Genomic DNA, 20623 nt, shown 5'->3' with positions numbered 1-20623 from the left:
GGTGTGCTTTCATGAACTTCACCTTGATTACCTAACCAATCATAATACAAGAACCACCTTTATAAGGAAGCATTCAACCTGTCTGGAGTATCTTGATAAAGTCCCGAGATGGTGAAACGCGTAGAATTTACTCCAGACTGCCTGTATTACAAACTTTGAAGTACTCTCTAAAGCTGCGATCCAGCCCCTCAAGTGGTCTCTTTGATTCCCAGGATTTAGGAGAAAAAGCCACCAGGAGGACCAAGGATCTGATCAGCTGCATTTAAAGTACGACACTTTGTTTCTACAACAATATATCTTCAATCCTGCGCTCATATGGGCAGAAGAAAAGTTGTAACAGTTTCAGTTTAAAACAATCTGTTACGGATCATCTACATCTCTATACGCTGTACATTCAGCGTACCGCTACAGCCTATCAAAAAAGAGGCGTTACCTCTAACTACCAATAGGAAACGGAGGTTCGCCTGTTCACATTAAGCCGCGAAAGAGCAAAACATAGGAGGACGCTCATAGAAGCGCTACAGTGATTCAGAGACACTTCCGATTCTTAACGGACAAAAGTAAGGTACCTTACGTTTTTCTAAACAACTCTTTGCCAAACTACTGTTTAACCCAAAGGGTGGCTATTTGTATTAAGTTACTATCACTTTTAAAATATCACCAATATTGTTAGGACATTTGACCTAAGGAATTACACATAGGGAGACGTCCCTATATTTTATATTTGTGCAATTTTTTTTACTTAATGTATTTTATGCTATCTTATGTTAATAGAGCTATTTAGTTCATTAAATGAGACTTTATCTATATTGAACGATCCTTTTTTACTTACCCATCTACATCACCTACATACACAGCCATTAATTTATAGACGTAATTTATATTTCTTTTTTTTCACACATCCACAAAAGACATCGTTTCACATCACCATATCTCTCAGAAAATAGAGACACGCTTCACAAATAGCATTTAATCTGTCAACATTTGAATTGTCTATATTTACAGACAAATTATTATTTTAAGGTAAACACCTTTTTATAGTCCAATCACAAGGATCAAAATATTATATCGGATGTCATAGACTCTCAGACATCTGCTTCTTTAATATCGCTGTTTGATTTGAAACACGTCAGAGTTACATAAGACAAAATAAGTTTCACATGAGATAAACTGAAGTCACTTAAAATATCCCCATTTTTTTTTTCTATTTTTTCACTTAGAAAAGTCACAATTCACTTAGAAAAGTCACAATTAGTTGGTAGGACAAATCCTAGCTTAATTTATTAGCGCCAGTGGTAATCTACACATATACACTCTATGACCTTTCGCAGGCCAGATTGGACAATTGTAACAACAGATGCCAGCCTTCTAGGTTGGGGTGCAGTCTGGAATTCCCTGAAGGCTCAGGGATCGTGGACTCAGGAGGAGAAACTCCTCCCAATAAATATTCTGGAGTTAAGAGCAATATTCATTGCTCTTCTAGCTTGGCCTCAGTTAGCAACCCTGAGGTTCATCAGATTTAAGTCGGACAACATCACGACTGTGGCTTACATCAACCATCAAGGGGGGACCAGGAGCTCCCTAGCGATGTTAGAAGTCTCCAAGGTAATTCGCTGGGCAGAGACTCACTCTTGCCATCTATCAGCGATCCATATCCCAGGTGTTGAGAACTGGGAGGTGGATTTTCTAAGTCGTCAGACTTTTCATCCGGGGGAGTGGGAACTCCATCCGGAGGTGTTTGCTCAATTGGTTCATCATTGGGGCACACCAGAATTGGATCTCATGGCGTCTCACCAGAACGCCAAGCTTCCCTGTTACGGATCCAGGTCCAGGGACCCAGAAGCGACGCTGATAGATGCTCTAGCAGCACCGTGGTTCTTCAACCTGGCTTATGTGTTTCCACCGTTTCCTCTGCTCCCTCCACTGATTGCCAAAATCAAACAGGAGAGAGCATCTGTGATCTTGATCGTGCCTGCGTGGCCACGCAGGACCTGGTATGCAGACCTTGTGGACATGTCATGCTTTCCACCTTGGCCTCTGCCTCTGAGACAAGACCTTCTACTACAAGGTCCTTTCAATCATCCAAATCTAATTTCTCTGAGACTGACTGCCTGGAGATTGAACGCTTGATTTTATCAAGGCGTGGCTTCTCAGAGTCAGTCATTGATACCTTAATACAGGCACGAAAGCCTGTAACCCGGAAAATCTACCATAAGATATGGCGCAAATATCTTCATTAGTGTGAATCCAAGAATTACTCATGGAGTAAGGTTAGGATTCCTAGGATATTGTCCTTTCTCCAAGAGGGTTTGGATAAAGGATTATCAGCTAGTTCTTTAAAGGGACAGATTTCTGCTCTGTCTATCCTTTAGCACAAGCGTCTGGCAGAGGTTCCAGACGTCCAGGCATTTTGTCAGGTTTTGGTTAGAATTAAGCCTGTGTTTAAACTGGTTGCTCCTCCATGGAGCTTAAACTTGGTTCTTAAGGTTCTTCAAGGAGTTCCGTTTGAACCCCTTCATTCCATTGATATCAAACTTTTATCTTGGAAAGTTCTGTTTTTGATGGCTATTTCCTCGGCTCGTAGAGTCTCTGAGTTATCAGCTTTACAATGTGATTCTCCTTATCTGATTTTCCATACAGATAAAGTAGTTCTGCGTACGAAACCTGGGTTTTTACCTAAGGTAGTTTCCAACAAGAATATCAATCAAGTGATTGTTGTTCCACTATTGTGTCCTAATCCTTCTTCAAAGAAGGAACGTCTTTTACATAATTTGGACGTAGTTCGTGCTTTAAAGTTTTACTTACAAGCGACTTAAGATTTTCGTCAAACATCTTCCCTGTTTGTTGTTTACTCTGGACAGAGGAGAGGTCAAAAGGCTTCGGCAACCTCTCTTTCTTTTTTGCTTCGGAGCGTAATACGCTTAGCCTATGAGACTGCTGGACAGCAGCCCCCTGAAAGGATTACAGCTCATTCTACTAGAGCTGTGGCTTCCACCTGGGCCTTTAAAAATGAGGCTTCTGTTGAACAGATTTGCAAAGCGGCGACTTGGTCTTCGCTTCATACCTTTTAAAAATTTTACAAATTTGATACTTTTGCTTCTTCGGAGGCTATATTTGGGAGAAAGGTTCTACAGGCAGTGGTCCCTTCCATTTAAGTACCTGCCTTGTCCCTCCCTTCATCCGTGTACTTTAGCTTTGGTATTGGTATCCCACAAGTAATGGATGATCCGTGGACTGGATACACCTAACAAGAGAAAACATAATTTATGCTTACCTGATAAATTTATTTCTCTTGTGGTGTATCCAGTCCACGGCCCGCCCTGTCCTTTTAAGGCAGGTCTAAATTTTAAACTACAGTCACCACTGCACCCTATGGTTTCTCCTTTCTCGGCTAGTTTCGGTCGAATGACTGGATATGGCAGTTAGGGGAGGAGCTATATAGCAGCTCTGCTGTGTGTGATCCTCTTGCAACTTCCTGTTGGGCAGGAGAATATGCCACAAGTAATGGATGATCCGTGGACTGGATACACCACAAGAGAAATACATTTATCAGGTAAGCATAAATTATGTTTTTTATCTCACTTGTAATGATAATTATTACTAAATGAGATATGAATAACCTAATATATATATAACCCACAATCTCTTCTAACATTTGACATTCAAGAACACAGTAGAGAAACACTCAGCTAGGTAAGAAAGTTACCCAGCCAGGGCTCTGCCTTTTCTTTTGCCTAGTAATTTCCTGGACTGAACTGTTCTTATAGACAGGATCAGATGATGTACTGCAGGAAAGTTCTCATCTGTGAAGGGGGCATATTGTATTAAATATATGACCCATGTGTCCCAAAAGGTAAAGGGAGCAACAAGACATGGATCTTTTGCCTCTGTTCCTTAAAGGGATATGAAACCCCAACATTTTATTTCATGATTCAGATAGAGAATACAATTTTGAACAACATTCCAATTTACTTCTATTATCTAACTTGCTTCATTCTTTAGGTATCTTTTGTTGAAGACATAACAATGCACATGGGTGAGCCAATAACACGAGGCATCTATGTGCAGCCACCAATTAGCAGCTATTGAGCCTATTTAGATATGCTTTTCACAGAGAATGAAGCTAATTGGAAAGTTGTTTAAAAAGCATGCTCTATCTGAATCATGAAAGGAACAATGTGAGTTTTATGTCCCTTTAACCCCTTAAGGACCAGCGACGTACCCTGTATGTCGCTGGCCTTTTTTTGGGACTTGATTGTTTTATAGCGTGGTCTTGCCACCAGCGTTGAGACTGCTCTATTCCACAAAGCCTTCTGGAGGGAGGGCATTAATAGCGTGTTCTTGCTAGACTTGTGCTATTATGTCCTGAAAAAACCCTTAATGACCAGTGACATACAGGGTACATTGTGGTCATTAAGGGGTTAAAGAGGTATAGCTGCATTTCCACTGATGCCTGGAGTTAGCTGTGATTTATTTTATTTTTTGTTCATTGAATTGCATGGAATTTTAGGACTGGACTGTCCTTATGGATGAGATCAGACCTGTGCTCTTGAGTGAAAGGCACATACAGGGCAAAAGAGGCTGCATCCTTGCTGGGTACAATTCCATAGAGTGGGCTATTGAGTACTGTCTGTCCCCAGCTGATTACTTCTCTTCTGTATTCTATATTCAAGAAAATATTGTTTAACAATATAAATTTTACTATATTGTAAGCATTAAAAGACAGGGGCCTAGATTACGAGTTTTGTGGTAGCTGAAAAAGCAGCGTTAACAGGTCACTGCACACTGTTAGGGTCACTGCACACTTTTTTGGCCTTACCGCAAAACGACTTACGTAAACTTCGTAAACTCTTTTTTCTATGGGATTTTCATACCGCTGGTATTATGAGCCTGTCCTGGGAGGCCAAAAAGTGAGCAGTACACCCTCTACCGCCAAGATCCCTAACACATTTAAAAGTCAGTAGTTATGAGTTTTATGGTACAACGCCATAACATAAAACGCATAACTAAAGTGCTAAAATACCCATAAACTACCTATTAACCCCTAAACTGAGGCCCTCCAGCATCGCAAACACTAAAATAAAAATTTTAACCCTAATCTGCCGCTCCGGACATCGCCGCCACTATAATAAACATATTAACCCCTAAACCACAGCACTCCTGCCTCGCAAACACTAGTTAAATATTATTAATCCCTAATCTGCTGCCCCCAACATCGCCACCGCCTACATTATATTTTTTAACCTCTAATCTGCTGCCCCCAATGTTGCCGCAACCTACCTACACTTATTAACTCCTAATCTGCCACCCCCGACATCACCGCCACTATAATAAACATATTAACCCCTAAACCGCTACACTCCCGCATTGCAAACATTAGTTTATTATTATTAACCCCTAATCTGCCATCCCTAACATCGCTGCCACCTACCTACATTTATTAACCCCTAATCTGCCGCCCCCAACGTCGCCGCCACTATACTAAATGTATTAACCCCTAAACCTAAGTCTAACCCTAATACCCCCTAACTTAAATATAATTTAAATAAATCTAACTAAATATTCCTATCATTAACTAAATAATTCCTATTTAAAACTAAATACTTACCTGTAAAATAAACCCTAAGCTTGCTACAATATAACTAATAGTTACATTGTATCTAGCTTAGGGTTAATTTTTATTTTACAGGCAAGTTTGTATTTATTTTAACTAGGTAGAATAGCTATTAAATTGTTATTAAGTATTTAATAACTACCTAGCTAAAATAAATACAAAAGTACCTGTAAAATAAAACCTAACCTAAGTTACACTAACACCTAACACTACACTATAATTAAATAAATTAACTAAACTAAATACAATTACCTAAATTAAATTAAATTAGCTAAAGTCCAAAAAACAAACACTAAATTACAGAAAATAAAAAAAATTACAGATATTTAAACTAATTACACCTAATCTAATAGCCCTATCAAAATAAAAAAATGCCCCCTCCCAAAATAAAAAAACCCTATCCTAAACTTAACTATCAATAGCCCTTAAAAGGGCCTTTTGCGGGGCATTGCCCAAAAGTAATCAGCTCTTTTACCTGGAAAAAAAATACAAACAACCCCCCAACAGTGAAACCCACCACCCACACAACCAACCCCCCAAATAAAATACTAACTAAAAAAAACCTAAGCTCCCCATTGCCCTGAAAAATGCATTTGGATGGGCATTGCCCTTAAAAGGGCAGTTAGCTCTTTTGCTGCCCAAAGTCCCTAACCTAAAAATAAAACCCACCCAAAAAAATCTAACACTAACCCCCTGAAGATCAACTTACCGGGAGACGTCTTCATACAAGTCGGGCCGAGGTCCTCAACGAAGCCGGGAGAAGTCTTCATCCAAGCCAGGCGAAGTGGTCCTCCAGACGGGCAGAAGTCTTCATCCAGACGGCATCTTCTATCTTCATCCATCCGGCGCAGAGCGGCTCCATCTTCAAGACATCCGACGTGGAGCATCCTCTTCTTCCAACGACTAAAGCTGAATGAAGTTACCTTTAAGTGACGTCATCCAAGATGGCGTCCCTTAGATTCCGATTGGCTGTTAGAATTCTATCAGCCAATCGGAATTAAGGTAGAAAAAATCCTATTGGCTGATGCAATCAGCCAGTAGGATTGAAGTTCAATCCTATTGGCTGATCAAATCAGCCAATAGGATTGAGCTTGCATTCTATTGGCTGTTCCAATCAGCCAATAGAATGCAAGTTCACTCCTATTGGCTGATTAGATTAGGTGTAATTAGTTTAAATATCTGTAATTTGTTTTTTATTTTCTGTAATTTAGTGGGGGGGGGGTTTGTACTTTAGCTAATTTAATTTAATTTAGGTAATTGTATTTAATTTAGTTAATTTATTTAATTATAGTGTAGTGTTAGGTGTTAGTGTAACTTAGGTTAGGTTTTATTTTACAGGTACTTTTGTATTTATTTTAGCTAGGTAGTTATTAAATACTTAATAACTATTTAATAACTATTCTACCTAGTTAAAATAAATACAAACTTGCCTGTAAAATAAAAATAAACCCTAAGTTAGATACAATCGGCTAGATTTAGAGTTTTGTCGGTGAAGACCCGCGTAGCTAACGCTGCTTTTTTTCCCAGCGCACCCTTCCAACAACGCTGGTATTGAGAGTTGTCTGAGGGGCTGCGTTAGGCTCAAACAAGGGTGCGTTGAGCCTAACTTAGCTCCACTTCAACCCTCAATACCAGCGTTGCTTACGGTAGCGGTAAGCTGACAAAACGTGCTCGTGCACAATATCCCCATAAGAAACAATGGGGCTGAGCTGGCTGAAAAAAACCCTAACACCTGCAAAAAAAGCAGCGTTCAGCTCCTAACGCAGCCCCATTGTTTCCTATGGGGAAACACTCTCTAAGTCTGCACCTAACACCCTAACATGAACCCTGAGTCTAAACACCCCTAACCTTACACTTATTAACCCCTAATCTGCCGCCCCCGCAATCGCTGACCACTGCATATTATTAATAACCCCTAATCTGCCGCTCCAGACAACCCCCCAACCTACATCATCCCTATGAACCCCTAATCTGCTGCCCCTAACACTGCCGACCCCTATATTATATTTATTAACCCCTAATCTGCCCCCCCTACGTCGCCGCTACCTTACCTACACTTATTAACCCCTATTCTGCCGACCGGACCTCGCCGCCACTATAATAAATGTATTAACCCCTAAACCGCCGCACTCCCGCCTCGCAAACACTATAATAAATAGTATTAACCCCTAATCTGCCCCCCCCAACGTTGCCACCACCTAACTTCAAGTATTAACCCCTAATCTGCCGACCGGACCTCGCCGCTACTATAATAAATGTATTAACCCCTAAAGCTAAGTCTAACCCTAACACTAACACCCCCCTAAATTAAATATAATTTTAATCTAACAAATAATTATATTGTAGCTATTTTAGGATTTATATTTATTTTACAGGCAACTTTGTATTTATTTTAACTAGGTACAATAGCTATTAAATAGTTATTTACTATTTAATAGCTACCTATTTAAAATAATTACAAAATTACCTATAAAATAAATCCTAACCTAAGTTACAATTAAACCTAACACTACACTATCATTAAATTAATTCAATAAATTAACTACCAATACCTACAATTAAATACAATTAAAGGGACATTCCAGTCAAAAATTAAATGGAGATAGATTTATTACGTCTTTAAATAGAAACATATTTGCATTATACATGTATTGGCAAAAATGCTTCTAGTAAAAATTATCACTGTTTTAGTGTTAACATTTTTCACTGCACGTGCATGTGAAGCATAACTGGATATTGTCACTGCACCCACATTTTAAATAATGCAGCTGCTCATCTCATCAGTGGGGCTTGTATCATGCCAGCAATTAACAAATTGAGTCATTACAGATGGTACAAGCACCTTAGGCTCTCTGAGCAAGTGCTGTGTTTAAAATGCTGGTGCACGGTGCATAATTAAATACACTTTTAAAACAGCTATATAATTTATTAGAAGCATTTTTGCTAATGCATGTATATTACAAAATTGCTTCTGTTCAACACCGAAATGCACCCATGTGGTTTCCAATTTTGGCTGGAATATCCCTTTAAATAAACTAAACTAAATTATAAAACCCCCCCCCCACTAAATTACAGAAAATAAAAAAAGATTACAAGAATTTTAAACTAATTACACCTAATCTAAGCCCCCTAATAAAAAAAATAATAAAAAATAATAATAAAAGTCCCTACCCTATTCTACATTACAAAGTAATCAGCTCTTTTACCAATCCTTAAAAGGGCTTTTTGTGGGGCACTTAAAAGGGCTTTTTGCGGGGCATTAAAACCCACCACCCACATACCCCTACTCTAACCCACCCAAACCCCCCTTAAATAAACCTAACACTACCCCCCTGAAGATCTCCCTACCTTGAGTCGTCTTCACCCAGCCGGGCCGAAGTCTTCATTCGATGGGGCAGAAGAGGACATCCAGACCGGCAGAAGTCTTCATCCTATCCGGGCAGAAGAGGACATCCGGACCGGCAGACATCTTCATCCAAGCGGCATCTTCTATCTTCATCCATCCGACGAGGAGCGGCTCCATCTTCAAGACCTCTGGCGCGGAACATCCTTCTTCACCGATGACTACCCAACGAATTAAGGTTCCTTTAAGTGACATCATCCAAGATGGCGTCCCTCGAATTCTGATTGGCTGATAGGATTCTATCAGTCAATCGGAATTAAGGTAGGAAAAATCTCATTGGCTGATTAAATCAGCCAATCAGATTCAAGTTCAATCCGATTGGCTGATCCAATCATCCAATCGGATTGAGCTTGCATTCTATTGGCTGATTGGAACAGCCAATAGAATGAAAGCTCAATCCGATTGGATGATTGGATCAGCCAATCGGATTGAACTTGAATCTGATTGGCTGATTGAATCAGCCATTCAGATTTTTCCTACCTTAATTCCGATTGGCTGAGAGAATCCTATCATCCAATCGGAAGGATGTTTGGCGCTGGAGGTCTTGCAGATGGAGCTGCTCCTCGTCGGATGGATGAAGATAGAAGATGTCGCATGGATAGGATGAATACTTCTGCAGGTCTGGATGTCCTCTTCTGCCACATCAGATGAAGACTTCGGCCCGGCTGGGTGAAGACGACTCAAGGTAGGGAGATCTTCAGGGGGGTAGTGTTAGGTTTATTTAAGGGGCGTTTGGGTGGGTTAGAGTAGGGGTATGTGGGTGGTGGGTTTTAATGTTGGGGGGTTTGTATTTTTTTTTACAGGCAAAAGAGCTGATTACTTTGGGGCATGCCCTGCAAAAATCCCTTTTAAGGGCTGGTAAAAGAGCTGATTACTTTGTAATGTAGAATAGGGTAGGGACTTTTATTATTTTTTTATTTTATTAGGGGGCTTAGATTTAGCCCCCTAATAAAAAACAAAAACAAACAAACACAAACAAATTTAGTGTTTGTTTGTTTTTGTAATTTAGTTTAGTTTATTTAATTGTATTTAATTGTAGGTATTGGTAGTTAATTTATTTAATTAATTAATTTAATGATAGTGTAGTGTTAGGTTTAATTGTAACTTAGGTTAGGATTTATTTTACAGGTAATTTTGTATTTCTTTTAACTAGGTAGCTATTAAATAGTTAATAACTATTTAATAGCTATTGTACCTAGTTAAAATAAATACAAAGTTGCCTGTAAAATAAATATAAATCCTAAAATAGCTACAATATAATTATTCGTTATATTGTAGCTATATTAGTGTTAATTTTACAGGTAAGTATTTAGTTTTAAATAGGAAGACTTTAGTTAATAAGAGTTAATTTATTTAGTTAGATTAAAATTATATTTAATTTAGGGGGTGTTAGGGTTAGGGTTAGACTTAGCTTTAGGGGTTAATACATTTATTATAGTAGCAGCGAGGTCCGGTCGGCAGATTAGGGGTTAATACTTGAAGTTAGGTGGCGGCAACGTTGGGGGGGGGGGGCAGATTAGGGGTTAATAAATATAATGTAGGTGTCGGCGATGTTAGGGGCAGCAGATTAGGGGTTAAAAATATTTATTATAGTGGCGGCGATATGGGGGGACCTCGGTTTAGGGGTATATAGGTAGTTTATGGGTGTTAGTGTACTTTAGAGCACTGTAGTTAAGAGCTTTATATACCGGCGTTAGCCCATAAAGCTCTTAACTACAGCCTTTCCATGGGCGGTAGGAGTCTTGTTGGTAGAGGGTCTACCGCTCACTTCAGCCAAGACTCTAAATACCAGCGTTAGGAAGATCCCATTGAAAAGATAGGATACGTAATTGGCGTAAGGGGATCTGCGGTATGGAAAAGTCGCGGCTTGAAATGAGCGGTAGACCCTTTCCTGCCTGACTCTAAATACCAGCGGGTGGCCAAAAGCAGCGTTAGGACCCCTTAACGCTGCTTTTGACGGCTAATGCAGTACTCTAAATCTAGGCGAATGTAACTATTAGTTATATTGTAGCTAGCTTAGGGTTTATTTTACAGGTAAGTATTTAGTTTTAAAGGGACAGTCAACCATAGAATTGTTATTGTTTTAAAAGATAGATAATCCCTTTTTTACTCATTCCCCAGTTTTGCATAACCAACACAGTTATATTAATTCACATTTTACCTCTGTGATTACCTTGTATCTAGGAACCTTCTTCCAGCCCCCTGATCACATGACTGTGACTGTTTATTATCTATTGTCTTAAATTTAGCATTGTATTGTGCTAGATCTTAAATAACTTTCTGTGCCTGAACACAGTGATATCTATATAGCCCACGTGTACTTTCTGTCTCTTTGTGTTGAAAAGAGATTTAAAAAGCATGTGATAAGAGGCAGCCCTCAAAGGCTTAGAAATTAGCATATGAGCCTACCTATGTTTAGTTTAAACTAAGAATACCATGAGAAAAAAAGCAAATTTGATGATAAAAGTAAATTGGAAAGTCAATTAAAATTAAAAGTCCTATCTGAATAATGAAAGTTTAATTTATACTTGACTGTCCCTTTAAATAGGAATTATTTATTTAATGATAGGAATATTTATTTAGATTTATTTAAATTATATTTAAGTTAGGGGGTGTTAGGGTTAGACTTAGGTTTAGGGGTTAATACATTTAGTATAGTGGCGGCGACGTTGTGGGCGGCAGATTAGGGGTTATTAAATGTAGGTAGGTGGCGGCGATGTTAGGGACGGCAGATTAGGGGTTAATAATAATAAACTAATGTTTGCGAGGCAGGCGTGCGGCGGTTTAGGGGTTAATATGTTTATTATAGTGGCAGCGATGTTGGGGCAGCAGATTAGGGGTTAATAAGTGTAGGTAGGTTGCGGCGACATAGGAGGCGACAGATTAGGGGTTAACAAATATATTGTAGGTGTCGGCGATGTTGGGGGCAGCAGATTATGGGTTCATAAGTATAATGTAGGTGGCGGCGGTGTCCGAAGCGAAAGATTAGGGGTTAATAAAAATAATGTAGGTGTCGGCGATGTTGGGGGCGGCAGATTAGGGGTTAATAAGTGTAAGATTAGGGTGTTTAGACTCGGGGTTCATGTTAGGGTGTTAGGTGTAAACATAAATTTCATTTCCCCATAGGAATCAATGGGGCTGCGTTACTGAGTTATACGCTGCATTTTTGCAGGTGTTAGACTTTTTATCAGCCAGCTCTCCCCGTTGATTCCTATGGGGAAATCGTGCACGAGCATGTTACACCAGCTCACCGCTCACTTAAGCAGTGCTGGTATTGAAGTGACATTTGGATCAAAATTTTGCTCTACGCTCACTTTTTGTCTTTTAACGCCGGGTTTCTGAAAACTCGTAATACCAGCGCTGTAGGAAAGTGAGCGGTGAGAATAACATGCAAGTTAATACCTCACCCCTGTTACCGCAAAACTCGTAATCAACATATATTAACAAAAAGCAGTAATGTGATTGAACATATACAACATCAGAAAAGGCTGGAAGGGCAAATTTATTATGGATTAAAATATATTATACAAATTGTCTCTACAGATGATCTATTGGCACAACTATATCAGTTCTTGTCCATTAGAACTTAGTAAATGGTAGGAGTATTGCCAATATATTCCTGACATAGTTAAATTAACCCTTTGGCATTTGCAAATGTGCCATAATCTGTGAATGGTAGATTATTCATTCTAATATTTCTTTCCCTATTTGCCTACCCTCATGTTGTTAATCATAGGGCTTTTAACTTTAAAAATGAACCAATGTTATCAACTTTTATTTTTAATATGAAATTGCAGACCCCTCTAATTAGGCTGACCATATTGCCGCTTTAAGAAGGAACACATATGAAAAATACATATGTGAGGGTTCTTATACAAAACCATTTCTTTAAACAGCCCTGACATGTATTTTTCATATGTGTCCCTTTTTAAAGCGGCAGTATGGTCAGCCTACCTCTAATACAAGGGGTTTACAAACCCAGTCTACCAGTCTAGATGTGAGGCTCCACATGCCTCAGTACATGTGAAATAATCATGTTCATATTATTTGATAAGGTTACATGTGACCAAGAAACATATTTAAATTATTTGAAAAAATAAATAATAAAGAATATTTCAATCATTTACAAACTGTAGGGCTCCGATATTGCTGCTTTTAAATGAAGGCCTAGGAACATTTCATATGTCGGTATTCTTATAAAGGACCCATTTCTTTAAAATGCGACTGACATACTGTATGTATTTTTGACAGGAGACCTCTTTGTAAAGCAGCAGTATGGCAACCATACTCATTTTGTGACTGTAGTTAACCAGACCTGCTCTAGTAATATACATATTTACTAAACTACATTTTTATTGCTAATAAGATTGGTTACATTTAATGCCATTGTTCTCTTTGTTTATCAGAGCCATTAAAAAATGCTATAAACAAATACAAGACTGCATGTGACGCTCTGGAGAAGACTATTAAAGAACTGAATAGTACTGATGAGATGTGAGTAGATCATACAATTTATTAACCAATCAAAATGTTATATTTAGTTTAAATTAATATCATCTTCTAGTTCAGATCTGTTGCTAGCACTTTAGATCTACACAGAGAAAAGGAGAGAATTTGTAATGGCAAATTTTAAAGCTAATCCAATATTCCTTCCGCTGTATCATGTGACAGCCATTAGCCAATCCCAAAATGCATTTGTTTTTATACTGTGCACTTTTGCACATGCTCAGTAGGAGCTGGAGTCTCAGAAAGTTTGCATATAAAAAGAATGTGCACATTTTGATAAAGGAAGTATAATGGAAATGTGTTGTTTTTTTATTAATGCATACTCTATCTGAATCATGAAACTTTAATTTTGTCTTTAGTGACCCCTTAAAGGTTTATTAAATACAGTAGAACTACATAATCAACAAGTACATAATACAAAGATAATGCAATAGCACTTAGTCTGAATATTAAATGAGCAGTAGATTTATTTTCTAACACATTTAAAAATTTAAATTTGTCAGCTTCCCTGTATCATGTGACAGCCTTCAGCCAATTACAAACTCATATACATATACACTGTGAAGTTTTTCATATGCTCAGTAGTAGCTGGCACCATTAAAGGGACACTCAAGTCAAAATAAACTTTTATGATTTAGCTAGAGCATGTAGTTTTAAGAAACTTTTCAATTTACTTCCATTATCAAATGTTGCACAGTTATATATATATATATATATATATATATATATATATATATATATATATATATATATATATATATATATATATATATATATATATATATATATATATATATATATATATACTTTATGGGGAACAAGTTCCTGCTGAGCATGTGCATAAGTTTACTGGGTATATGTATACTAGTCTTTGATTGGCTGATGTCTGTCACATGATATAGGGGGCCGGAAAATGGGAGAAAAAATAAATTTGTCAGGAATAAAAATCTACTGCTTTACTGCTTTTTTTCAGAGTAGATATTAAACCATTGTCTTTTTATTATGCACAGAGAACATTCACCGTATCTACCTAGCTTAGGAGCTTTACAATAACTAGACAATAGATATCTAAACCCAGTTTGTTTTTCTAACAATTCTTTCTTTTAATTTAAAATTCTTTTTCATTTCAGGCCACTTAAGATTAGAATGATTAATGACCAACTGATGCTCTTGGAACGAGCTTTCATTAACCATTTTGCATTCCCAGATAAATTATATTACAGGTAACTACTGCAATTATATTATATTGGAAAGCATATAGGTTTTTTGTTTGTTTAATTTTAATTTTACTTATTTTACCACACCAATTCTCTTCTCTATTGTGAGATTAAAAGAAGCAAATTATGATATTATTATATTATGAAATACGAGTTGTGATAACTCTTTATTAAATACATATTGCACATCATGTATGCCAAATAATAACCTTCCAGAGAGTTTACTTTGTGGATTAATAACTAGATAGATATACAAATGGCTGCTTTAATAAATGGAAAAGAATATTATCTAATTAAATTGATGTAAAGTTGATTATAACAGATTTACAATTTGGTATAATTTTGGTGGTTAAGACCTCCTTGTATGGACATTTAAATTAGAACATCAATAAAGCTTGACAAAGCAAATTCAATATGGCGTTCTCCACTGTATTGCTACTGTTACTACTAAGAGCTATTGTTGCCCATAATAATTTTTTTTTTTTTGCAGTCATGTTATTTGGGCTTCACGCACCTCCAGTGTGGTCACATTCCCAGGCCTTGCAGATGCCTACCAGTTAGCGGTCACAACCAACCAAAAAGACAACTGGGACCAGGTCCACCATCAATTAACAATTGTAATTCAGGCTATAGAGAATGCTGCATCGACTCTGGAAATTGCTGCTACCATTTAATATATCAATTAAAAATTACAAAAGAATCTTGCATATGTTTAATTACAATTATTTAACCCACTGGTTGCTAGAAAGGGCTTCAACAACAACATATTGGTATACTGCTTTACTTATGTATCTGCCAACTAGAGGGCCCACAGCATATGTCAGAGGTCAGGCTGCAGGCCTCTGATAGGCTGACAGAGAAGCAATGCAGTAGGAGTTAGTTATTAATAGATTTGTTTTCTTTCATTTTTGTTTTTACAGCACTAGCAATAAAAATGTTATGATGGTAATTTGTCAAGAATTAACTGCTCAATTGATAGAGTAGATTTGTTTTATTATAATACTATCCCTTTAAAGTGGTACCTTCATTTTGTTATAATATTAAATATCACTACTGTTCTTACCACTAAAGCACTAAGGGGCTGTCCTCATAGATTTCCTGCTTAAAGGGATATGAAACCCAATTTTTTTATTTCATGATTCAGATAGAGCATACAATTATTATTTTTTTTTTTTTAAAGAATATTTTTATTGAAAAGAGAAAATTATCATGTTATACAGAACATTTGAAGCAACATATTTTTCAATTTTCAAGTTATTTTTACAGTAAACAAATTATAACTTAGCATCAATGTAACAAGTGTCTCTTCGTGTCCATCAAGGCTCTATAGCCTTTCAATTATATTCAGAAATGTTGAACAAAAAAGAAAAACAAAGTCAAGTAAAAAGTCAATCGTGTCAGATCATTCCAGAATGAATATTTCTAAAATGTAATAAACAATGAGATTAAACATTGGTTCTCGCCATGTCACAGCGCCATGGTTCGCCAAGAGCAAGCAGGTAAGTGTCTTCCCGTTTCCCCATCCAACTTGTGGGCCAGTCAGAGTCCCTGTGTCTCTATTTAGATATGTATTGGTTTCATACATTGTCAGCACCACCCCTCCCACCCATGTTTACAATCTGGTTGGCAACATCACTGGTGATTGCTATTACTTTCTTTCCATAGCTGTATCATAAGGTCATGTATATCTGCAGTTCCTTGTTGGAGATGGTGGTATCTTTCTAGTTGCAACAGGGTGTCAACTTGTTGACTCCACTCCGCAATTGTTGGTATTGTCCGTGATTTCCAATGTTTTGGAATCAACATTTTAGCACTGTTTAGCATGATCAACATCAGCGCCTTACTCTGCTTGCTCTCGAGTTTGGGTAGTGATAGATACAATATTGTTTTAGGGCTGTTTTGCAGTGCCTTCCCTATCGTGCATTCTATCTGATTTAGTACATTTACCCAGTACGTGTCTAACTTGGGACAGAGCCACCAAATCTGTGTTGGCGTTCCCTTTCCCCCACAGTCTCTCCAACACCTCCCCGATGCTGTCTTATATATTTGATGTAGTCTACTGGGTGTGAGGTACCACCTTGACAAAAACTTATAGCTTGCCTCCTGTACTTTTACAGATATTGATGCTTTTTTAGTAATTTGGAATGCAGCCTGCCATTCTTTGATGTCTATCTCTGTATGTAACTCTTTCTCCCATGCCTTGGTGTATGTGGGGAGAGTGTGTGGGACCTCTGCAGCTAGAAGCCAGTATGTTAGTGAAATAGCGTGAGCCATGGGGGTGTCTTGCAAGCACATGCTCTCGAATGCTGTCACTTGTCTTGTCAATGTATGTTTGTGGCGATGAGTCGTAAGGTAATGAGCCATCTGCAAATGTGCTAGCCAGTTCATGTGTGTGCCCGGTGTCGTTTCCTGCAAGTCAGATAGTGGCAAAAGTTTGTGGCCTTCTAGGAGAGATAGTAGCGTAAGATCTTTAAAGGGGATCATGAGCCCCGGCTCCTTTTCCCTGCAATTCCAGGGTAGGTCAGGATTCTGGTATATGGGGGTTAGTGGTGCGTCTGTGGAGGAGATATTTGTGGACATGTGTATGATCTTGTCCCAATGAGTGTAGAAATCTAATAACAAAGGGTATGTGGTAGTAGCTTGAGACCTATGCTTCACTGGGATCCACGCCTGAAGGCCAGCATTTCTTGTGTCTAGTATGTCACAGTCTAATTGTACCCACAACTTATTGGGATCATTGTGGCACCAATCTAACAGTCTCTGCAATGTGGTGGCCTGCTTATATATATGTATGTTGGGAACTCCGAGTCCCCCCTTGTCTCTAGGGAGGTATAACGTTTTTTTTGCTATCCGTGGCCTAACATTGCCCCAAATGTATTGCTCTAAGATGTTTTGTATCTTGTGTGTATAGCCTGTTGGCAAAGGTATGGGAGTAGTCTGTAGTAGGTATAGTAGCCTGGGAACCATGTTCATTTTAATAACATTTATTCTTCCTATCCACAATATCATTTTTTTTTCCAGCTAGACAAATCTGAGACCAGTGTGTGTTCCAACACTTTGTAATTGGCCTGAAATAGGACCTGTGGGTCCGGGGACATATAAATACCCAGGTATTTCATTTTGGTCTGTTGTGTTCTGAGTGGGCAGTCTTGCAGGATTTTTGGTAACTCGTCGGGGTCGTATGTAATGTTAAGTAGTTCAGATTTAGTTATGTTAAGGTGGAAGTTAGAAACCTGTCCGTATTCCCTGAAGGTGGCAAGCTTGTGTTCTTTTGCCTTTACCTGTACCTCTGTTATCTGCGAGTCATCTCGTATTATTTGGGCCAGCACCTCTATGGTGATGGCGAAGAGGATTGGCGAGAGGGGGCAGCCCTGTCTTGTACCGTTTTGAATAGTAAACTTATCAGATAACAGGCCATTAACTTTGACCCGCGCCGTCGAGTGCCTATATAGTATAAACATTTGGGCTATGAAATTATCACTAAACTTCATTTTGTGCAAGACCGCTTTTAAGAAATACCAATGAACTCGGTCAAAGGCTTTCTCTGCGTCTGTGGAGACCAGAATTGCCGGTATATTTTGTTGTTGGGTATAAGTCATCAGTTGGAGTACTTTTAATGTGTTGTCCCTTGCCTCCCTCCCAGGGACAAAGCCCACCTGATCCGGGTGTATTAAATTTGGTAAGATCCGATTATTTCTAGTGGCCAAAATCTTAGCAAAGATCTTGATGTCCAAATTCAAAAGGGTGATGGGGCGCAAATTTTCTGGTTTGTTCGGGCACTTGCCTTGCTTGGGTAATACCGTGATGGTAGCTTCTAACATATTCTCTGTAAAGCCCCTGTCTGTTAGTAGTGAGTTAAATAGAGATACTAGGGGTGCTCGTAAATGATGAATGAAGGTTTTATAGTAGTTAATGCCCAGCCCATCTGGCCCAGGACTCCTGCCACTCATCATGGACTTGATGGCAGCCATAACCTCATCATGTGATATCGGTAAGTCTAAAGCCTCAATGTCCTCTGTGGATAATGTGCATAGAGTCACCCCCTCTAAGTAGCTGTCTATTTCCTGCTGTCCACAGTCATTCCGTATGTTATATAGGTTCTCATAGTACTGTCGAAATGTCTCCACTATCTTAGTACTATCTCTGTGCGTGTCTCCTGTGCGTGCGTGTCTCCTGATGCATCTGTTAGCGTGTGCACGTGAGTGTTTAGTTGTTGGCATTTCAACGCTTTGGCCAAGGATGAGCCTGATTTATTATTTACATCAAAATATTTTTTGCTTCAGTATTGCTGCTTTGTGTTGGTACTCCCTGATGTAATGATTATGAAGGTCATTTCTTGCTTTAATTAGATTCTTTAAAAAGATTGGGGGATGTTGGAGTTTGTTTGTGTTGCGTCTCCCAGTAGCGTATTTGTGAGAGTGTGGAGTTTACAAATTGTCGGTTAGTTTTAATTTTCCTCGCCTTATGTTTAATGAATTCTCCCCGTACGACGCACTTGTGTGCCTCCCAAGTTGTCGATGAAGATGTTTCTGATGGGGTGTTTTCCCTAAAATAATGCCCCAGTGTCTCGTCTATTTCTAGCTTAACTAGAGGGTTAGATAAGTCAGAGTCGTCCATTCTCCACATAGATGAATGTGGTTGCCTTTCTGGCCATATGATCGAGCATGTAAGCGGTGCATGATCAGACCATGTTATCGGTAGGATGGAGGCGTTCTCTACCATGGACATTCCTAACTGGTCTGTTATGATGTAGTCAATCCTGGTGTAAACATGATGTGGGTGTGAGTAGAATGTAAAGTCTGAAGCGTTGGGATTTTTAGACCTCCATACGTTGTGAAGCTTTAAGGTATATAATTGGGCGTTTAACGATTTAATTACTTTCAATGGTGTGCTTGTCCGCCCTGTTGAGGTATCGCGTGTGGGGTCCAGTGGCAGGTTAAGGTCGCCCGCCATGAACACCACACCTTTCATATGTTCCAGCATTAGTTGAGTCACTTGTTTAAGAGTTGTATGCTGACCCTGATTAGGCAAATATACATTCACTAAGGTAACATAAGTGCTGAACAGAAGCCCTATGACTATGAGGTATGAGCCCTTGGGGTCTTTGATAACATGTGTGGGTTGAAAAGGAACCGAGTTTTTTAAGAAAATACCTACTCCTCCTTTCTTTGAGGGCCCTGAGGCCAGGAAATGAGTCCTATATCAATTGCTTATAAGCTTTGGTTCCCTCCCCTTTTTAAAATGCGTTTCTTGCACAAAGAGCAAGTCCCCTGAGGCTTTGTGTATCTGTTGAAATGCAATTGACCGCTTTTCAGGACTGTTAAGTCCCTTGGCGTTTATTGATATGAATTTAAGGGACCTTTCCGGAAAGTCCCGTTGGGTCGCCATATCTGTGTTATCCCCTCCTTCTACTCTATGTATAATAATGGGAGTTGGGCGGCCCCTACTTGTAGTCAGGTTGTTAGGTGTGATTCACTAAGGAGAGTAACTGCCTTCTGGTCTCTGTCTGGGGTTCAAGCGTATCTCGCAAGTCTGCGCGCGGGGGGGGGAGCTGTCAGGAATGGTGGGTGAGATATGTGGCCGAGTGCCTAAGAGTCTAGTGTCTGAACCTGGCTGACCGTGACACCTGTAACAAAGGCAAATTGAAAAACAACAGTAGCAATGTAAATCAACAATTAAGATACAAACAAAAGGAACTGTAACAAATTTAGGGCAATATCCCCGCCCCTAAACCCTTAAAGAACAGTATAAATATATAACATACGACCTGTAGCCATCTATTGTTATTGAGTCCCCACGGGTGGAAGGAGATACACTCTCTGGAAGTTTGCTAGAGTCCACTTGGCTGCTAAGTGTATTTGATGATGTAGCTTGAGTTGCAGG

At 38.8% G+C, this 20623-nt stretch overlaps 1 protein-coding gene across 1 annotated transcript in view; it reads left to right on the top strand.

Annotated features, from left to right (window-relative positions):
* Positions 1 to 15440, top strand: part of LOC128655268 (aminopeptidase NAALADL1-like) — a 154533-nt gene extending 139093 nt beyond the window's left edge. The window contains exons 17-19 of the mRNA XM_053708928.1: positions 13424 to 13511; positions 14654 to 14746; positions 15231 to 15440. Of these exons, the coding sequence (XP_053564903.1) occupies positions 13424 to 13511; positions 14654 to 14746; positions 15231 to 15414 (365 nt within the window). The 3' untranslated portion in view covers positions 15415 to 15440. The remainder of the gene's footprint in view (positions 1 to 13423; positions 13512 to 14653; positions 14747 to 15230) is intronic.
* Positions 15441 to 20623: the final 5183 nt, after the last annotated feature.

This window comes from Bombina bombina, chromosome 4 (genome assembly GCF_027579735.1).
Source record: "Bombina bombina isolate aBomBom1 chromosome 4, aBomBom1.pri, whole genome shotgun sequence".
Classification (NCBI taxonomy): Eukaryota; Metazoa; Chordata; class Amphibia; order Anura; family Bombinatoridae; genus Bombina; species Bombina bombina.
The sequence above is the reverse complement of the archived record's forward strand: the minus strand, read 5'-3'. Positions and strand labels throughout refer to the sequence as shown.